Source organism: Schistocerca gregaria, chromosome 2 (genome assembly GCF_023897955.1).
Source record: "Schistocerca gregaria isolate iqSchGreg1 chromosome 2, iqSchGreg1.2, whole genome shotgun sequence".
Taxonomy (NCBI): domain Eukaryota; kingdom Metazoa; phylum Arthropoda; class Insecta; order Orthoptera; family Acrididae; genus Schistocerca; species Schistocerca gregaria.
Window position 1 is genome coordinate 321393053 of NC_064921.1, and position 17253 is coordinate 321410305.

Sequence of the window (17253 nt, forward strand, 5' to 3'; positions counted from 1 at the left end):
GGAAACTGCGCACGTTGTTGTGCCAGTGTGGTGGTGCTCCATCTTGCTGATAGATGAAATTGTCAGAGTTAAGTTGTGGGAATAACCAGTTCTGTAGTATTGCAGGATATGATTCTCCTGTTACGATTTCTTCCTAAAAAAAAGTAGGGTCCATAAACCTTGCTTTTGAAAGAGCACAAGAAACATTCACTTTTGATTAATCATGTTCGTGTTCAATTGTTTCATGAGGATTTTGGAGCCCATTGTACGCACATTACATGATGGTGCACCATACTGCTAATATGGAAAGTTGCCTCATCAGTGAATATCAACCGTGACTTAAAAGTGTTATCTTCCATGTTCTCTAGAATAGCATTGCTAAAGTCCACTCTCCTCACTTTGTCAGTATCTCGAAGAGCTTGTACCAGTTGTAATCGGTATGGTTTGAGGGCTAAACGACGCCGTAACACACGCCACACTGTCATGCTTGGTAACGCAAGTTCTTGGCTAGCATGACACATAGACTTGTGGGGGCTCCGCTCAAATGCTTGTTGGATTTGTTCCACTGTTTGTTCAGGAACACGTGGCTGGCCAGGACTTTTGCCTTTACAGAGGCGTCCTTTTTCTTCAAACTGTTTATACCACTGTCGAATGTTCTTTGGTGATGGTGGTTTAGCACGAAATCGAATATGAAACGCCCGCTGAACTACGATCACTGATTGAGTACGACTAAATTCAATAACACAATACGTCTTCTGTTGCGTGGACGCCATATTGCGCGAGACTGGCTGCACGTTCCAGGTCACCGCTCGATGCGACATCTAGCGGATTTTTTCTGAAACTCTAGACAAGGTCGATTACATCTAGCGCTGTTTCAGTTACCTAGTGACATTTGTGTCAATAGTATTACAAGTTAAAATCGGGTCATTCTTTTTGGGACACCATGTATTTGGATACTTATATAAATACGATATTTGTCTTACGATACCGCTCATGAGTAAAGTATCGATACTTTGCGCTCGATATAGTGACCACTCTCTCGGCTGTGTCCTCAGTCGTTCGGCAACCGCATGTTCGGCGCGGCGCGCTGGACGGTGCCGGTGTTCGTGGCGCTGTCGACGTTCGGCGGCGTCAACGGCATCCTGTTCACGTCGGGACGTCTGTTCCGCGCAGGCGCAGCCGAGGGACACCTGCCCGTCGCCTTCGCATTCATCCACGTGCGCACCTGCACGCCCGTGCCAGCGCTCCTCTTCACCGTGAGTACTGTGAAACTATAAACAGGTCGTGCCTGTTCGATACTCATGACATGCAATGCTTTATATTACACTGGCTTAGTACCAGGCGTTAGTCCGTGTTCTCCTTCTCCCCCCTCTCTGTCCACCTCCTCCAATCTCCACTCTCCGGACGTCTTCTCCTGCCCCTCTCTCTGTCCATCTCCTTCTTCCCTCCCTGTTCGTCTCGACATCTTTTCTATCTGTGTCCATCTCTTTCTCTCCCCTTTCTATGTCCACCTCCTTTTCTCCCCCCTTCTCTCTCCCTCATCCCTCTCTCTGTCCATTTCTTACTTCTTCCTCCCCTCTGTCTTTTCATGTCCTCTTCCCCCATCTCTCTGCCCGTCTCTTCCCTCCCCTGTCTCTATCCATTTCCTTTTCTGTCCATCTCCTACTCTCCCCTCCGTCCATCCCCACCTCCTCTATCTCTGTCCGTCTCTTCCTGGTGGGTATCTCCTCCTTCCCCTTGCTGTCTGTCCATCTCCTCCTCCTCCCTTCTCTCTTCACGTTACCATGCTCACCCCAATTAATGTATAGGCGAAATTTGATTGAAATCGTTCCAGGGGTTTTGTATGAGCTTTTTACCTGTGGCTTTACTCGCATAAGCACATGTAAAATATATTTCACACATATTTAACATATTCAACGTGTATTTGTAGACATATTTCATGCTCTTCTGAACTATATACTGTACAATTATATACACTGAAGAGCCAAAGAAACTGGAACACCTGCCCCGTATTGTGTAAGGCCCCCGCGAGCATGCAGAAGTGTTGCAGCATGATGTGGCATGGACTTGACTGATGGTGGAAGTAGTGCTGCAGGGAACTGACACCTTGAACCATGCAGGGCTGTCCATAAATCCGTAAGAGTTTGAGAGGTGTAGATCTCTTCAGAACAGCACGTTGCAAGGCATCCCAGATATGCTCAATAACGCCTCTGCCTGGATAGTTCGGAGACCAGTGGATGTGTTTAAACTCAGAAGAGTGTTCCTGGAGCCACACTGTAGCAATTATGGACGTGTGGGGTGTCACATTGTCCTGCTGGAATTGTCCAAGTCCGTCGGAATGCAGAATGGACATGAATGGATGCATGATATATGAAGATGGTATCTGTTCTTTCGGATATGACCATGCAGCTCTCTTAGAATGAAATAATAATTAAATCGAGACTCTAAGCTGTCGACAAGCGTTGATATACATCAACAGAGACAGTTGAAAATGTGTGCCCCGACCGGGACTCGAACCCGAGATCTTTCGCTTACATGGCAGACGCTCTATGCATCTGAGCCACCGAGGGCACAGAGGGTAGTACGACTGCAGGGATTTATCCCTTTCACGCTCCCCGTGAGACCCACATTCTCAACTTAATGTCCACACACTACATTCGTAGTGTCCCTGCCCATTACTTTCATTACTCGCGACAGACAATATTACCGAGTCCCGTAAGAGTTCGGTCAATGTGTGTGCATCCTGCACAGAAGGAGGTCAATGGCCGTTAGCCTTAACTTGTCCGAAAGAACAAATACCATCTTCATATAGTTAAGGCTAACCGACCTTTGACCTCCTTCTTCTGTGCTGGATGCACACGCATTGCCCAAACTCTTACGGGACTCAGCAACATCGACTGCCACGAGTGATGTATGTAATGGGCAGGGGCACAACGAATGTAGTGTGTGGACATTAAGTTGAGAATGTGGGTCTCACGGGGAGCGTGAAAGGGATAAATCCCTGCAGTCGTACTACCCTCTGTGCCCTCGGTGGCTCAGATGCATAGAGCGTCTGCCATGTAAGCGAAAGATCTCGGGTTCGAGTCCCGGTCGGGGTACACATTTTCAGCTATCCCCGTTTATGTATATCAACGCTTGTCGACAGCTTAGGGTTTTGATTTAATCATCATTTCATTTGAATGGACGCAGGTGATCACAGAGGATGCTTAAGTACATGTCACGTATCTGAATCGTACATGGACGTATCAGGGGTCCAATCACTCCAACCGCAAACGCGCCACACCATTTCAGAGTCTCCATCAGCCTGACATGCAGGGTCTATGGATTCATGAGGTTGTCTCCGTACCCGTACGTGTCCATGCGCTCGATACAATTTAAAAAGAAAATCGTCCGACCATGCAACATGTTTCCAGTCATCAGCAATCCAATGTCGGTACTGCAGCAGTAATCGATCTAACAACTGCGCCAGACACTTGTTTTCTTATAAGTATATAGGCGTTGCCAATCGCAGCGCCGTATTCTGCCTGTTCGCCTATCTCTGTAATTGAACACACATGCCTATACCGGTTTCTTTGGTGCATCAGTGTAATTTTGCAGATACATGCAACGCTGTATGTGCCTACTGTCTGCGAAATGTGTGAATCGAGTTAGTACGAGTAGTAAAGAAGTAATAAATTAAAACGTCGTGCATGATGTGGCAATTTTTTCACGCGTCTAAATATATGAAATCATATCTCCTAAACCATGTGTCGTAGAATGACATATTTTTGTAGCTGTGTTCAGTGGCAAATGTGGATACTATCTGGAAAAGTACTGCGAATAGAGTTAGTAGCGACGAAGTAATTTATTTAAACGTCCTGCGTGTGCGGTAGATTTCACACGATTCGTGTTTATGACGTCGTACCTTCTGTACTAAACTTCGTACAGCGATGTAATTTTTCTGCAAAATGTGTCACGAATACAGTTAGTAGTGAAGAAGTAATAAATTAAAACGCCATGCCTCATGTGGCAGTTATACTGCATGAACAATGAATATTTAGTATGTGAAAATGTTTTTCCTTTCCCTGTTTTGTGTGGGGGTCGTTAGCGAGATAAAGTTTTTTAAAGGTATGAAATTATATGTGAAGTTTGTTGCAAGTCCCTAACTGGTTTTATTGTCAAATACCGGATAACTAAAGTATAGATATTCTCGCGTCGTGGGCTACATTGCTTTTTCATCCCCACCCCACTACTTTGATAGGTGGGTGATTCTCACCCCACAGTGATTCTTTCCAGACAGTAAATAATACATGTCCTATTTTTGGTTGAGATCGGTCCAGTGGTTTACAAGGAGTTGTGAAATATACAAACATACATACATACATACGTACGTACATCTATTTTTATAATTTGTATGACTGTCTAGTAATAATTTATGTTAATATTAATGTAAAAATAAAACAGGATATTAGAAACATATCAAATAAAAACTAAATAGAACCATTTAATCCAAGTTTTAAGTGAATAGCCTCCAGTTTATATTACTAGGTGTGTCACTGGCAGCGCCGGAAGAACTGGAGGTAAGTCGACTAAGTGCAAGCATACCTGCACCTAGACCTATTATTGCCACACTGTTCTAGGTTGCCCCTCCGGTAGACCTTTTCCTTTTTTAATTTTTATGATTCCTCTCAATCGTATTCATGCCTATTATTCTGATCTGCCTAGTTTGATATTCGGAACCTCTACATAGTCTTATAGAATGAAACTCGTGTAGATGCTTTGTAGATATTCGGCGTGTTAATTGTAGTCCATAAGTTTTGGTCATTTACAACCGTTTGCAGATCGCAGTCTAATATTCGCTTTCTCCCTCTACCCGGAAACGAGGGCCACTGAAAACCAGAAGATCTGCCGGACACCCTCCCCCCCCCCCCTCGCCCCCCCCACCCCATTCACAGATTAGTGTGTTCCTACATCCCGCTCGATATAGATATTTGGAATACGGATCATGACCAGTTAATAGATGCTTCCTACCTCGCATAGGAGCAAGTAGGTGACAATGGGACGCGACAACTCGTCACCACCAATTTAGTCCAAATGTATGACACATCCAGAGCTTGGCCAGAAATGACAGGAGTGGGAGAGCCAGATGGCCAAGCGTTTAGAAAAAATAGCGTTTTGGGCGCTGGTTGGACGAGACATGAGCCATTTACATTACTTTCGCCGCAAGTGAAACGAAATAATGCTCGATATATAGTATTTACTAATATTTTCGTAAAAGATACATTTTCTTGAAACTTCCTGGCAGATTAAAACTGTGTGCCGGACCGAGACTCGAACTCGGGACCTTTGCCTTTCCCGGGCAAGTGCTCTACCAACTGTAAAGTTTGGAAGGTAGGAGACGAGGTACTGGCAGAAGTAAGGCTGTGAGGACGGGGCCTGAGTCGTGCTTGGTAGCTTAGTTGGCGCCGGCACGGTAGCTCAGCGTGTTCGGTCAAAGGGTTAACTGCCCTCTGTAAAAAAAAAAAAAAAAAAAAAAAAAAAAAAAAAAAAAAAAAAAAAAAAAAAAAAACTGGGTTAGTGGATCAGCGATGAACTGAAACGGGTGTTTTGTGACGTCCAGGTCCCGAGTTCGAGTCTCGGTCCGGCACACAGTTTTAATCTGCCAGAAAGTTTCATATCAGCGCACACTCCGCTGCAGAGTGAAAATCGCATTCTGGAGATACATTTTCTTGTTTTGGTATAAGGAACCTGTCAGTGTTTTTTCGGGACTTATCAATAAGCGGCAGTGGGGAACTGTACCAGCTGATTTTCTTCTCCAAATTTCTCCAGTCCCATCTTGTGTTCCGTCCATAACTACCCATGTCATTGACGCGAGCTCAAATCCTGATCTTCCTTTTCTTTGAATAGACGATCCTGTAACTTTTGTAGACAAAAACTATTGGTTGCGTGGAAACAGTGTTCTGACGAGATGACTCGCTGTTTGCAGTGCCTGACATCACTGATGATGCTGACGACGAGCGACGTGTTCGTGCTGATCAACTTCTTCAGCCTGGTGCTGTGGCTGTCGGTGGCGGCATGCATCGCGGCCCTGTTGTACCTGCGCCGCTCCCAGCCGCAGCTGGCGCGGCCCATCCGAGTCAGCCTGGCACTGCCCCTGCTCTTCCTGCTGTGTTGCTGCTTCCTCGTCTTCGTGCCGATCGTCGTCGAGACTACGAACACGCGTAAGCTCTCCTCTGCACCTCAGCAGATTATAGGCTGCCACCCGTCCTGATTTAGGTTTTCCGTGATTTCCCTAAATCGCTTCAAGCAAATGCCGGGATGGTTCCTGTGAAACAGCACGATCGGCTGCTTCCCCATCCTTCCCTAATCCGATGGGACCTATGACCTCGTGTTTGGTTCCCTCCCCCAAAGCAACCAACCAACCCCTGGCCTCCAAGAGAATACACCATTGCTCTCTTTTTGAGTCCATAATTCGTTTCACGGCAAATATAAGAGCTCACAAATTAAATCCGCTAAACCGACACCATTGCGGTAAGTAGAAGATAAAGAGTGGTAGAGGGGGACCCCCCCCCCCCCAACCTGAGCGAGCATTGCAGAATGAAGTTAGTACATAAACTCAAAGTGAAATTTCTAGATGCATGAAAGATATCGGTAAGAAATCCCACAAAGTGCGAGCCATGTGCTGTGATCTGCTTCCTACCCACAGAACAAATAACACCTATCGAAATTTCACCATGAACCAAAATGGTTATGACGAAAGTATTACAAACAGAACGAGTGTGTTTAAGTGATGCAGGGAGTTAAGTGGGTTGGGGGGGGGGGGGGGGGGGAAGTGTGCTCGTGACGAGCTGAGGAGTGGAAGACCCAAACTTGACTGATGAGTTGGTGCAAAAAATCTTGGAAACTGGTCGTGAAGACCACCGATTGACAGTGGATGAAATTTCTGCTGTGTTTCCACAACTCTCCTGACTTCCCTTGTATGAGACACTCACAGGAACTCTGGGATAACCGAAACTGTGCGCAATATGGGTCTCAAAACAGCTGACAGAGCAGCACAATAAAAATTGGACCAATAACGCCCACATGTTTCTTTAGCATCTTGAATTGAAACGTTATGATTTTCTGAGCTCTGTTGTGACTTGAGATGAAACATGGTTGGCTCATTACACGCCTGGGACAAAGACACAATCATGACATGACATCACACCAATTCCCCATCTGACAAAAAATTCATAACCACAATTGGGGGGGGTGGGGGGGGCGGCATCATGTCCTCAGTGTTTTGGAGCGAAAAGACATCCTGTTGGTGGAATTTCTGCCTCAGGGGAGATCATCAAAGCACAACAATATTCCAAGACCCTTAAAACAGTTCAAAAGGTGCATTCAAAGCAAAAGGAGAGGAGTGCTGATGAAGGTAATGTGTTTGTTTCATGACAAAGCCCGACCTTGCTCAGCCTTAGCCACCAGGGCACTTTTGGACTCAAATGTTTTGAACCGCCCACCATATTCTCTCTTGACTTGGTGTTTCCAAATTATCAACTTTTTCACCTCTCTGTAGGCACACAAGAGTGCCTTTAAATTTTCAACCAATATGCAGCTGCAGAAAAAGATTCTGCAATTGGGGAAGCAGCTGTCAAGAAAGTTCTCTGAGGAGAAACTTGTGGCACAGCTCACCACGTGCATTGAATGGGATGGCAAGTATGTGGAAAAATAGTCAACAAGCATACCAATAATTTCCTGTAATTTTTTCAAATAAACTTTATCTGAAAAATATAAAAACCTAGTACACTTACATTCTGAACACGCATTCTATCACTGTTAAATACAAGGCTTGCAGCCTGTTGGTTGAAGATGGGGAAAAATTGACAAGGCATTGACAATAAGAGGAAGGAACACAGCCAGCTGAGAGGACGGCAGGTGGGTACCTGGGAGAGGGAATGGGAGAACAGTGATAAAATCTGTATACAGATTCTTCAATTACATCAGGGCATAGTTAGAGATGGGACATTCATATCTCAGCCAAGGCATTGTCAATTTATTGATTGAACATGGTCTTTATCCAACATACTTAAAAGCATCGACATGAACTGGGATAGAACACCTCTTGCCACTTAATTTAGGCCACTCAACACCTCCTCTGTGTGGTGAGTAACAATCTATCCTAATTGATATTGTTGTTTTCCATCCCAGATATTCTATTTTTTTACAAAAAGGCAAGGGAACAGGTGCAGGGATCAAGGATACCCTCAACACACAGTACTGATATTATATTGAAGATTATTTGGACATGTGAGATCCTGTACATACCATACACAAACAACTTAAGCAGAGTGATTCAAAAGGTTGCACACAAATTGAAGGAGCTGATAGAAAAATTGAAATAAATTTTGGAAGAGAAACTTGCAGTCTTGGAAGTAATTTTAAACCAGTGAAAGTTTTTGAATGTCAGAAACAACAAGCACAATTTCAGCAAAGATAATGTACTGTTTACTCAGTAGTTCAATAAACTTACCCTAGTACTGAGCTAGGTGACCCAACTAGGCTGAAATCACTCCACTACCCCCAGGCCTCCATGCAGACAGCATTTGGACCTACTCTCTGAGCAACTCTTCTATTGAAACTTTCCTGGCTGATTAAAACTATATGCTGGCATAGGACTTGAACCTGTTATCATTACCTTTCACAGGCAAGTACACTACAGACTGAGCTTCCAAGCATGATTCATGACCCATCCTCCCAGCTTTATGTCCACAAGTACCTCAACTCCTGCCTCCCAAATTTCACATAAGTTCCCCTGAATACCATCCAGTACTACTACCCTTGGGAGAAAGGATACTGCAGAGACATGGTAGAGCACTTGCCCATGAAAGGCAAAGATCCCAAGTTTGAATCCCACTCTGGCGCACAGTTTTAACCAAGCAGGAAGTGTAAAATCACCGCACACTCCATTGCAGAGTGAAAATTCATTCTGAAAACCCTGTTATTATTACTCATGTTACATTGTTTAGCAAACACTTGTGAGGCCAGTTTGGCACAGGTGGTAACTGGGCCATAGGTTTTTTCGTAAAACATATAAGGAAATATCGCTTCAAATAGCTGTCAACATTGAAGGACAATTGCATCTTCCTTTAACAGTTAGCTTCATGTATGTAACAATTGTGACAGTTTTTCAATTATACAGTGCAAAATTTCCATAACAATGTGGTGGCATTTTGATTTTATGAAGTATCTATATGTTCACTGTAAGTATTATGAACTGTAATGTTCCTGCTGCATAAATTAGAAGCAATATTACATTAAATAATAAGATAACCAAAGAGAAGAAGCCATATGGACAAACATGAGACTAGAGTAAGGGGTCAGCACCCTCTATTGGCCTAGCCACTGGAATCTGGCATAGCCCAGGTATGACTGCAGACACACAGTTGCTTTTTTTAGTTCCTTAAGACTGATACCTGGGTATGTCATTATGTGTTATCTACAATAACCAGAACACTGTTTTGGAATCACACATCGTCACTCCAAATATTGCTCTGAAACTTATGAGACATTGTAACTCCAGAATAGATTTTAACTAATTGCATTTTTTTTTACTTAATTGAATTTTGTACAATTGTATATTGGTCAAATGTTTGTGCAGTAGTGACATCTGGCCAATTTATGACACAAACACATTTTTGTGGCATCTGTACCCCAGTTTGTTGTGAAGAGTAGCACATTTCACATGACAACTCTGCTTGCACTGTGACCTAGCTTGCACCATATTTTTAGTTGTGTTCAATAGTGCCTAGCTGATCTTGTTCATATTTCTTGAAAACACCATTCCGAATGTGTTATCAGGATATGTTTTAAACAAATATGTTTCATAATTTTGTTAAACTCACATACATGTATGAAAATAGTACTATCTACTATGTCATAATTTGTTGTTCTCAATACGTGCATTGTCCATTATTTCTATTTGTTCCCCCACCACCTCCCACTTTTACTGCAGATGTGACGATGGTCACCACTGACTGAGATCAATATTATGAGGACAGTTTTTTTGATCATAGCTTATAATAAAAGAAACAAATCAACATCGGGGCCACTGAGTTATTTCATTCTGGAATATTATGCATTTACTATATTCTTTACATCCATGTACAGTTTAAGATAAAGTAAGCTGGAATATTAAAGAGGAGCAGGTTTGAAATCTGCAACCAGATAACTTGACTGAAAGTGTTTTCTAAAGTTTTCTCAATGGAGAGAATATTTTATCATCTTTTGAGCATGTATCTGGATAGCTTTATTTCTTTGTCCAGTACTTTGATTGATAACCTTCACCCATCATCAGACACATCTTCAGGGAGTACATATACAGGGTTTATCAAAAAGAATCATCTAATTTGGCACGTCTATATTTCTGAAACTAATAAACATAGACAATGAATTTTTGTTTTTTGATGAATGGGAAAGTCAAAAAGATTTTTTTTTTCATTCCTTCTCATATGTGTTCAATATGCCCCCCTTGAGATGCACAGCATATATCGATACGGTATTCAAACTGTTCCTGCACTGCAGCAAGTATGTCTTGAGTGACAGCTTCCACAGCTGCTCTTATGTGAAGTCTCAGTTCATTCATTGCTGTTGGTAACGGAGGCACATAAACAAAGTCTCTTATAAACCCCCACAAGAAATAATCACATACAGTCATCCAAACTATCAACAACATCTGGTTCTTCCAAATATCCAGATCCCATCTTCTTAGTTCCCAACCCTTTTGCTAATTCTTCAGCTTTGATCTGCAGTTCATAACCAATAAATCATAGTCAGAGTTCATATGTGCCCCTGGATATGTTTTGCAGTTTGATATGTAATTTCAAAACCTCTGTCTTCTATGCCAAATCTTCTGGTGTCTCCACGTCTCTTTCATATATACAAATGTGCAATGACATGAGTTGTGTTGTATACTGCAGTTACTCAGGTCTGAAGATGGATGTTGTTGACCGAAATTAATAACCTGATTGATAAAAATATTTTGTTGTCTGTGATTGGATTTATAATAAAATAAAATAATTATACAAACTTATTTCATGATTCTTAAACAAAGTGCTAGCAGTGTTCAAATTATGCTCTGTGTGGACCTCTAGTTGGCAGCTTCCCCTTTCATTCCTTTTGCCAAGTCCATGTTCTACTACTTTTCTCTTTTTTTTCTTTCCCCTATGACCAAATTCCAGTCCCATCTCACAACGAAATTTCCATCTCCTTCAAATATCTGAATTATTTCTTTTATCTGATAACATATTATTTCAATCTCTACAGAGCTAGCAAGCACATAAATTTGCAATAGTGTGGTAGATGTTGGCTTTGAAACTATAAGGCTATGATAATGTATTTACTATGCTGTTTGTAGTAGTTTCCTGAATTCAGATTAATTTATTCATTATCAGAAATATTCCTGCATTAATGTTATCTGATTCTGTGTTGATAATCTTATACTAATCTGATCAGAAGTCCTATCTTCCTGAAACCACATTTCACCAATTCCAACTATACTGAAGTGACAAAAGTCATGGAATAGCAATATGCACTTATACAGATGGTGGTAGTATCATGTACACAAGGTGTAAAAGGGCAGTGCATTGGCATGCCTGTCATTAGTACTCAGGTGATCCATGTGAAAAGGTGTCCAATGTGATTATAGCCGCACAGTGGGAATGAACAGACTTTGAATGTGGAATGGTAATGGAGCTAGTTGCATGGGGAATTCCATGTCAGAAATTGTTAGGGATTCAATATTCTGAGACCCATGACAAGAATGTGCCAAGAATACCAAATTTCCATCATTGCCTCTCACTATGGATATCTCAAGGCCCGACAGTCTTCACTCAACATCCGAGAGCAGTGGCATTTGCAGAGAGTTTTCAATACTAACAGACAGTCGACACTGTTTGAAATAAGTACAGAAATCAATGTGGAATATATGATGAATGTATCCATTAGGGAGTGTGGCAAAATCCTTTGTCAATGGGCTATGGCAGCTGATGACCAACCCAAGTGCCTTTGCTAACAGCATCACATCACCTGCAGCACCTCTCTTGGGCTCATGACCATATCGGTTGGTCTCTAGATGACTGGAAAAGCATGGCCTAGTCATATGAGTCCTGACTGCAGCTGATGGTAGAATTTGTGTGTAGTGCAGACCCACAAAGCCAAGGGACCAAGTTATCAACGAGGCACTGTGTAAGCTGGTGGTGACTCCATTATGGTGCAGGTTGTGTTAACATGCAGTGGACTGGGTGCTCTGGTCCAAATGAACCAATCATTGACTGAAAATGTTTGTGTTTGGCTAACATTTCTACAGGGAACGTCCAATGATTTGTTGAGTTCATGCCACATTGAGTTGCTGCACTGCACCAGGTGTGACACGATATTAGGAGGTATCCCATGAGTTTGTGTCACTCAATGTATGTCTGATTCCAACCTATCAGTCTCTCTTCTTAAATTCTCTAACCCACCTACTCAATAAACGAATCCACACTTCACTCTTTTATTTCTTCTGATGACTACGGTACATCTTCCTGAGTCGTCTCCACATGGAGATCCGAATTGGGTATTATTTTAAATTTGGAATATTTTATCCAACATAACAAGGCTACGTTGGTTAATATATAGCCACATCAAGTTTTCATTTAGGCTGTTGTCTCTGCAATTATTGAAAATGTTGCTACCATTCCTCAGGAACCACATTTTAGTGTGTCCTCTCCATACATATCTCTCTTATATGGTTGCACCTCTGGTATGGATATTTGTGTCATACAGGGACTCAACCCACACGTTTTGTATCCCATCAGATATATTGCTGGATTATGCCATTCTATCGATATGCCTCATTACAACTAAGTCTGGCAGGTTCACTGTGAGTAATGAGCAGAGAGCACTCTGCGTGCACACAAGACTGTCAGCTTGCTGATTTAAAGCTAAGTGGCTAGAGGCTTCTCTCTCTTCTGTTTGAAAGCTAATGTTTTCTTCTCCACAGTCGACTGAAGTGTTAATAAGAACTGTGTGTTACATCATTTATTTGTTGGAACACTTGTGTTGCGGCAGGACCTGCTCAGGATGTGATTAAAGTGAAGTTTTACCACTGTTAAGTTCTACTTTGGCAGACTGTGATAACATCCAGCCAAGTGACTGATTTTAGCTTTACCTATGAGTGTTTTCCATTACCATAATTCAGGTTTTAAGTAGAAAACAGCTGAAGTTGTGAAATTCAGTTTTTTTTATTAAAAAAGTGGTGTATTCTGTGACAGCACACAAACCATATTAGTGTTGTACATACTTGTGTCTAAGTCAAGTTTTTAAGTGAACATTTGCAGGACAAACATACGTATTTACCCAGCATGCTACCAAATCTAATAATTTAAGTTGTTGTCACTGTAGTCATGCATATTTCACAAGATCAGTGTCTCATAGGAACTACATGTCATTTATTTTGTTTCATTATAATAATAATAATAATAAATAATGACTTTCATTATTTAAATTGCAAAACAAAAACACAATATCTTTCTCAGCATCAAAAAAATCCACGCACCAGTAAGATTATATCTGCTGTCCTAGTTAAAATTTTTGTTGCATAACTTGAATTCAGTGGCTTTTTAGGTGATAGGATTCCAGTAGTTTGATGTATAGGATAATATTTTTGTCTCTTCAAACATAATTAAATGCTTGATTTCGAGGTAATGCTTGCCAACTGCTTACTTGGCCAAATCACGAATAACACACACAAAGAATGTTATAATTCCCAGAGACTGAGACTGGCTTTTCGCTTTGGTGCCTGGATAATAGGTCGACTACTTTGGCAGCTCAGAAACATGCCTATTTCACTGTGTACAATGCATTAAAAATCAACAAATGCAACAGGCAGATAATTATGTGATGGTTAAACATGTATTTGGTTTTGTTCCTGTAGGACAATACAGTAGCGTCTCATTTACAATTTCTTTAAGACTACATTCTTCAGGTGGTCCTTGTAGAATATAATTGTAGGTATACTATCAACACATTTAAAATCACTCTCTTCTGAGCCACTGATTAAATTTCTGCAATGAGCCTGTTAGTCTTCATTCTAATATCAAGTTTACAGCTGAAATGGAGAGAGAGAGAAGGAAACTTGTCATTTGTAAATGTTTTGCTTGTACATCAGGCATATTGGCAGCTTGACTACCCTGCACAATGAAAACCAGCAAATTGGAATATTTTATTAGACCTTCAGTCACCTTTTATCATGCCCTAATAAGTGACATATCCTTTCATAACTCTCATAACTCTTTTGTACACCATCAAATTGGCACTCATACCCAATACACAAAACTAAGAGAAATGAGGTCAAAATCCCAGAAACTCATTTGATCATTTGTCCATATTTTAAGTGTTGATTTTTGTGCCACATTTAATGAATTACATTTTTAATTCAGTTATAGGTTTGGGAATCTCACTTTCTGGCATACCTGTGTACTACATATTTGTAGCATGGGAAAGGAAACCAAAGATAATAAACACTATGAATGGTAAGTGGATAGTGCGATATTTCTCGCCATTACTATGCATGCTTCAGTTATTTTCCCAACCAAAGATTATTAAAATTCATGTTTGGTTGTTGTGTCCATTGTAGCAAGTAAGTCCAAAGTTATAATAAGCCATTTAGCCACATTTTATGTATCAATTTACTCAACTATTGGTTTGAAGGTTTCGTCTTATTTGCAAGGGGATTGCTGAAGTAGGTGAAAATAATTGATCAGTGACATGGAAAGTACAGAAGACTATAAATAATGTTCTAAATCTCATAAACACATACTGATGTTAATGAATGCCAGTTTTATCGAATATAATTTGGTTATTTTCATTCACACCCACTATTCTGTAAATCCCTTCATCGGCAAGAGCCTTCAGGAATATGAAAGTTATAAGTTAAATTTTAACAGACAGTAGCTGCCATTTCAGGCTACTTACATTAAGTATGCTAGTACAGTAACAGTGAGTTAGAACTAGTGCTAGTCTATTCACATTGTTAAATATAGGTATTGGTACTTATATAGAAAAGTAGCTACATTGAAAGAAAAAAAAAGAAAAAAAAAACACCTTTTGAAGCTCCTCCTTCACTACTCATCTGCTGCTTTTATCTACTACTTCATAAACATCATTTACATAATTAAGTTAATATTTAGGAGTAAAGGAGACCACTCACTGAATAGCAGAGATGTCGTGTATGTGCCTCTCAGTGCCTCCACTATTCAGTTAGTGGTCTCCTTTACTACTAAAAATTACATCCTCCGAAAAGTTTCCTACACAGGTATTTAACCGTTTAATATGAACATTAGCTTTAACTACAGTTTACATCTCCAACTCATTGTGAGGAGTGGCTGATCAGGATTTTATTTTTTTATTTATTTGATTTTGATTTTATTTTATTTATTTATTTATTTTAATATCTGGGGATTTATAATCTGCCCAACATCTGCCAACATTCTGTTAAACTATATAAAATTCTGTTCTGAGGTCGACACAGATAGGCAAAGTCTATATAGAAATTTATTTTCCTCTAGTATTATGGCTGTTAATTTCACAGTTCGTCCTTAATTCTTACACCAACTGCTAATAATTGCTAGATCTCTGAAGAAGCATCAGTGAAATGTTCTGTTGTTGGCTTTTTGTGATATTCTTACTAGATGTTTCTCTAGAACAAATACTTTTTTGGCCCACACTACATTGCCCTGGAAAATACCAGGGGAGGTATAAGTGAAAATATGCAGCATAAGGTAGCAATCCCATCTCTAGGTCAATACAGTGAAAAAGATTCCTACATGTAAAGAACTGAGCTTTTTAGTTAACTTATCCACATGTTTCTATCACTGCTATTAATTACATAGTAGTCAAGCTATTGAAGTGTAATCAGGTGAATCTCATAATTACTGTGAGGCAGTAAAACATCCATAGAAATATAGGATACTGTGAAGCAGGTGGATCGTCAGATAAAAATAATCATATTAGATGCTTGTATGAGTGTATTAAACAAGGTATTCCTTGCACAGAGTGCACACAACAGTTCTTGGTTCCACTGATTCAATATATATTTTCTCAGGTAGCTTTGTAGAGTGATATTTTATTGTGATGGAGTCAGTTGCCATCTACCATATTATTTTCATTTCTATAAATTCCATGCTAGAGCTGCTACGACATATTAATGATAGTCAGTACATTTACGAAATTTGCCAGGCATTCAGTGATTTTTACTGCAAAGACTGAATTCATTTAGTCGCTGTAAATATTATGAGTACATTTTTTTTTAAAAAAGGAATGAAAATTAATTTTATCTTCCCCAGAAGGTGATACAGGATAGTGTTGACAACAATCCTAGTTTCAAAATGTGAGACAATAGTAAATTTGGTTACTTGCCTCTTATTTCAGTATCACATTTTAAAAATGTTAATTTCCTTCTTTTGCAGAAAATTTTGCAATTGGTGTGCAGAAGTTGCTGGAAGTTGTCAGTCCAGAAGAAGGAGAAATAGCAGCTAGTCCTGCAAAAACATAGTGTGATTAAGTACCAGTTATGGTGATACCTCATAATGCTACAAATAAAGATCTGAATCTGACATTCCATCTGTGAAGATATTCCTGAGAAACCTGGACAATGGGACCAGCTTGCATCTGATGCTACATATTTTGTTCAGCTGCATGACTTTACTTTGATATTGACTTGCTTTGGGTGCAAAGTTGATAAGACTTTAATGCTTTTTTATTGTGGCTGCAGTCATCAAATGAAAAGTGATGACTTTTATGGACTATCCCAAGATTATAGGAGCATAAATTCTCCTACTCTGAACATTTTTATACTCATTATTTGATTTATTTTAACCTTAATAATTTGTGAGTGTTTTGTATGATTGTATTATTTAAAAAAATTGCTCTGTCTTCAAATTTATTGAAAGCAGATAATATAAGAAATATAGATTATGTACATATGCATTTCTACATGATTATTTTTCCTTGTCTCAGATTTAAGCTAGGTTAGTTCTTGTTTGTTACCTAATTTTCCTCCTGAATTAAGCAGTTTTATTTAGCATAAACTTTCTAATGGTGAGTACTGTGACAAAAAATGAACAATATTGCATGAAATAGATCTACACCATATTATTCTCAAATATTTTTCTCAAATCTACACCTGTTCTAATTCACTCACATATCATACTGCAAAAATCACATCTTGAAGGAGAGCCTACAACGATGTAAAATTAGTCAGGTTATAAACGAACA

General features: G+C 40.2%; 1 protein-coding gene across 1 annotated transcript in view; it reads left to right on the forward strand.

Moving 5' to 3' along the window:
• Positions 1-16965, forward strand: part of LOC126336963 (large neutral amino acids transporter small subunit 1) — a 317078-nt gene extending 300113 nt beyond the window's left edge. The window contains exons 5-8 of the mRNA XM_050001164.1: positions 1035-1235; positions 5945-6179; positions 14418-14510; positions 16446-16965. Coding sequence (XP_049857121.1) covers positions 1035-1235; positions 5945-6179; positions 14418-14510; positions 16446-16531 — 615 coding nt within the window. The 3' untranslated portion in view covers positions 16532-16965. The remainder of the gene's footprint in view (positions 1-1034; positions 1236-5944; positions 6180-14417; positions 14511-16445) is intronic.
• The last annotated feature ends 288 nt before the right edge of the window (positions 16966-17253 follow it).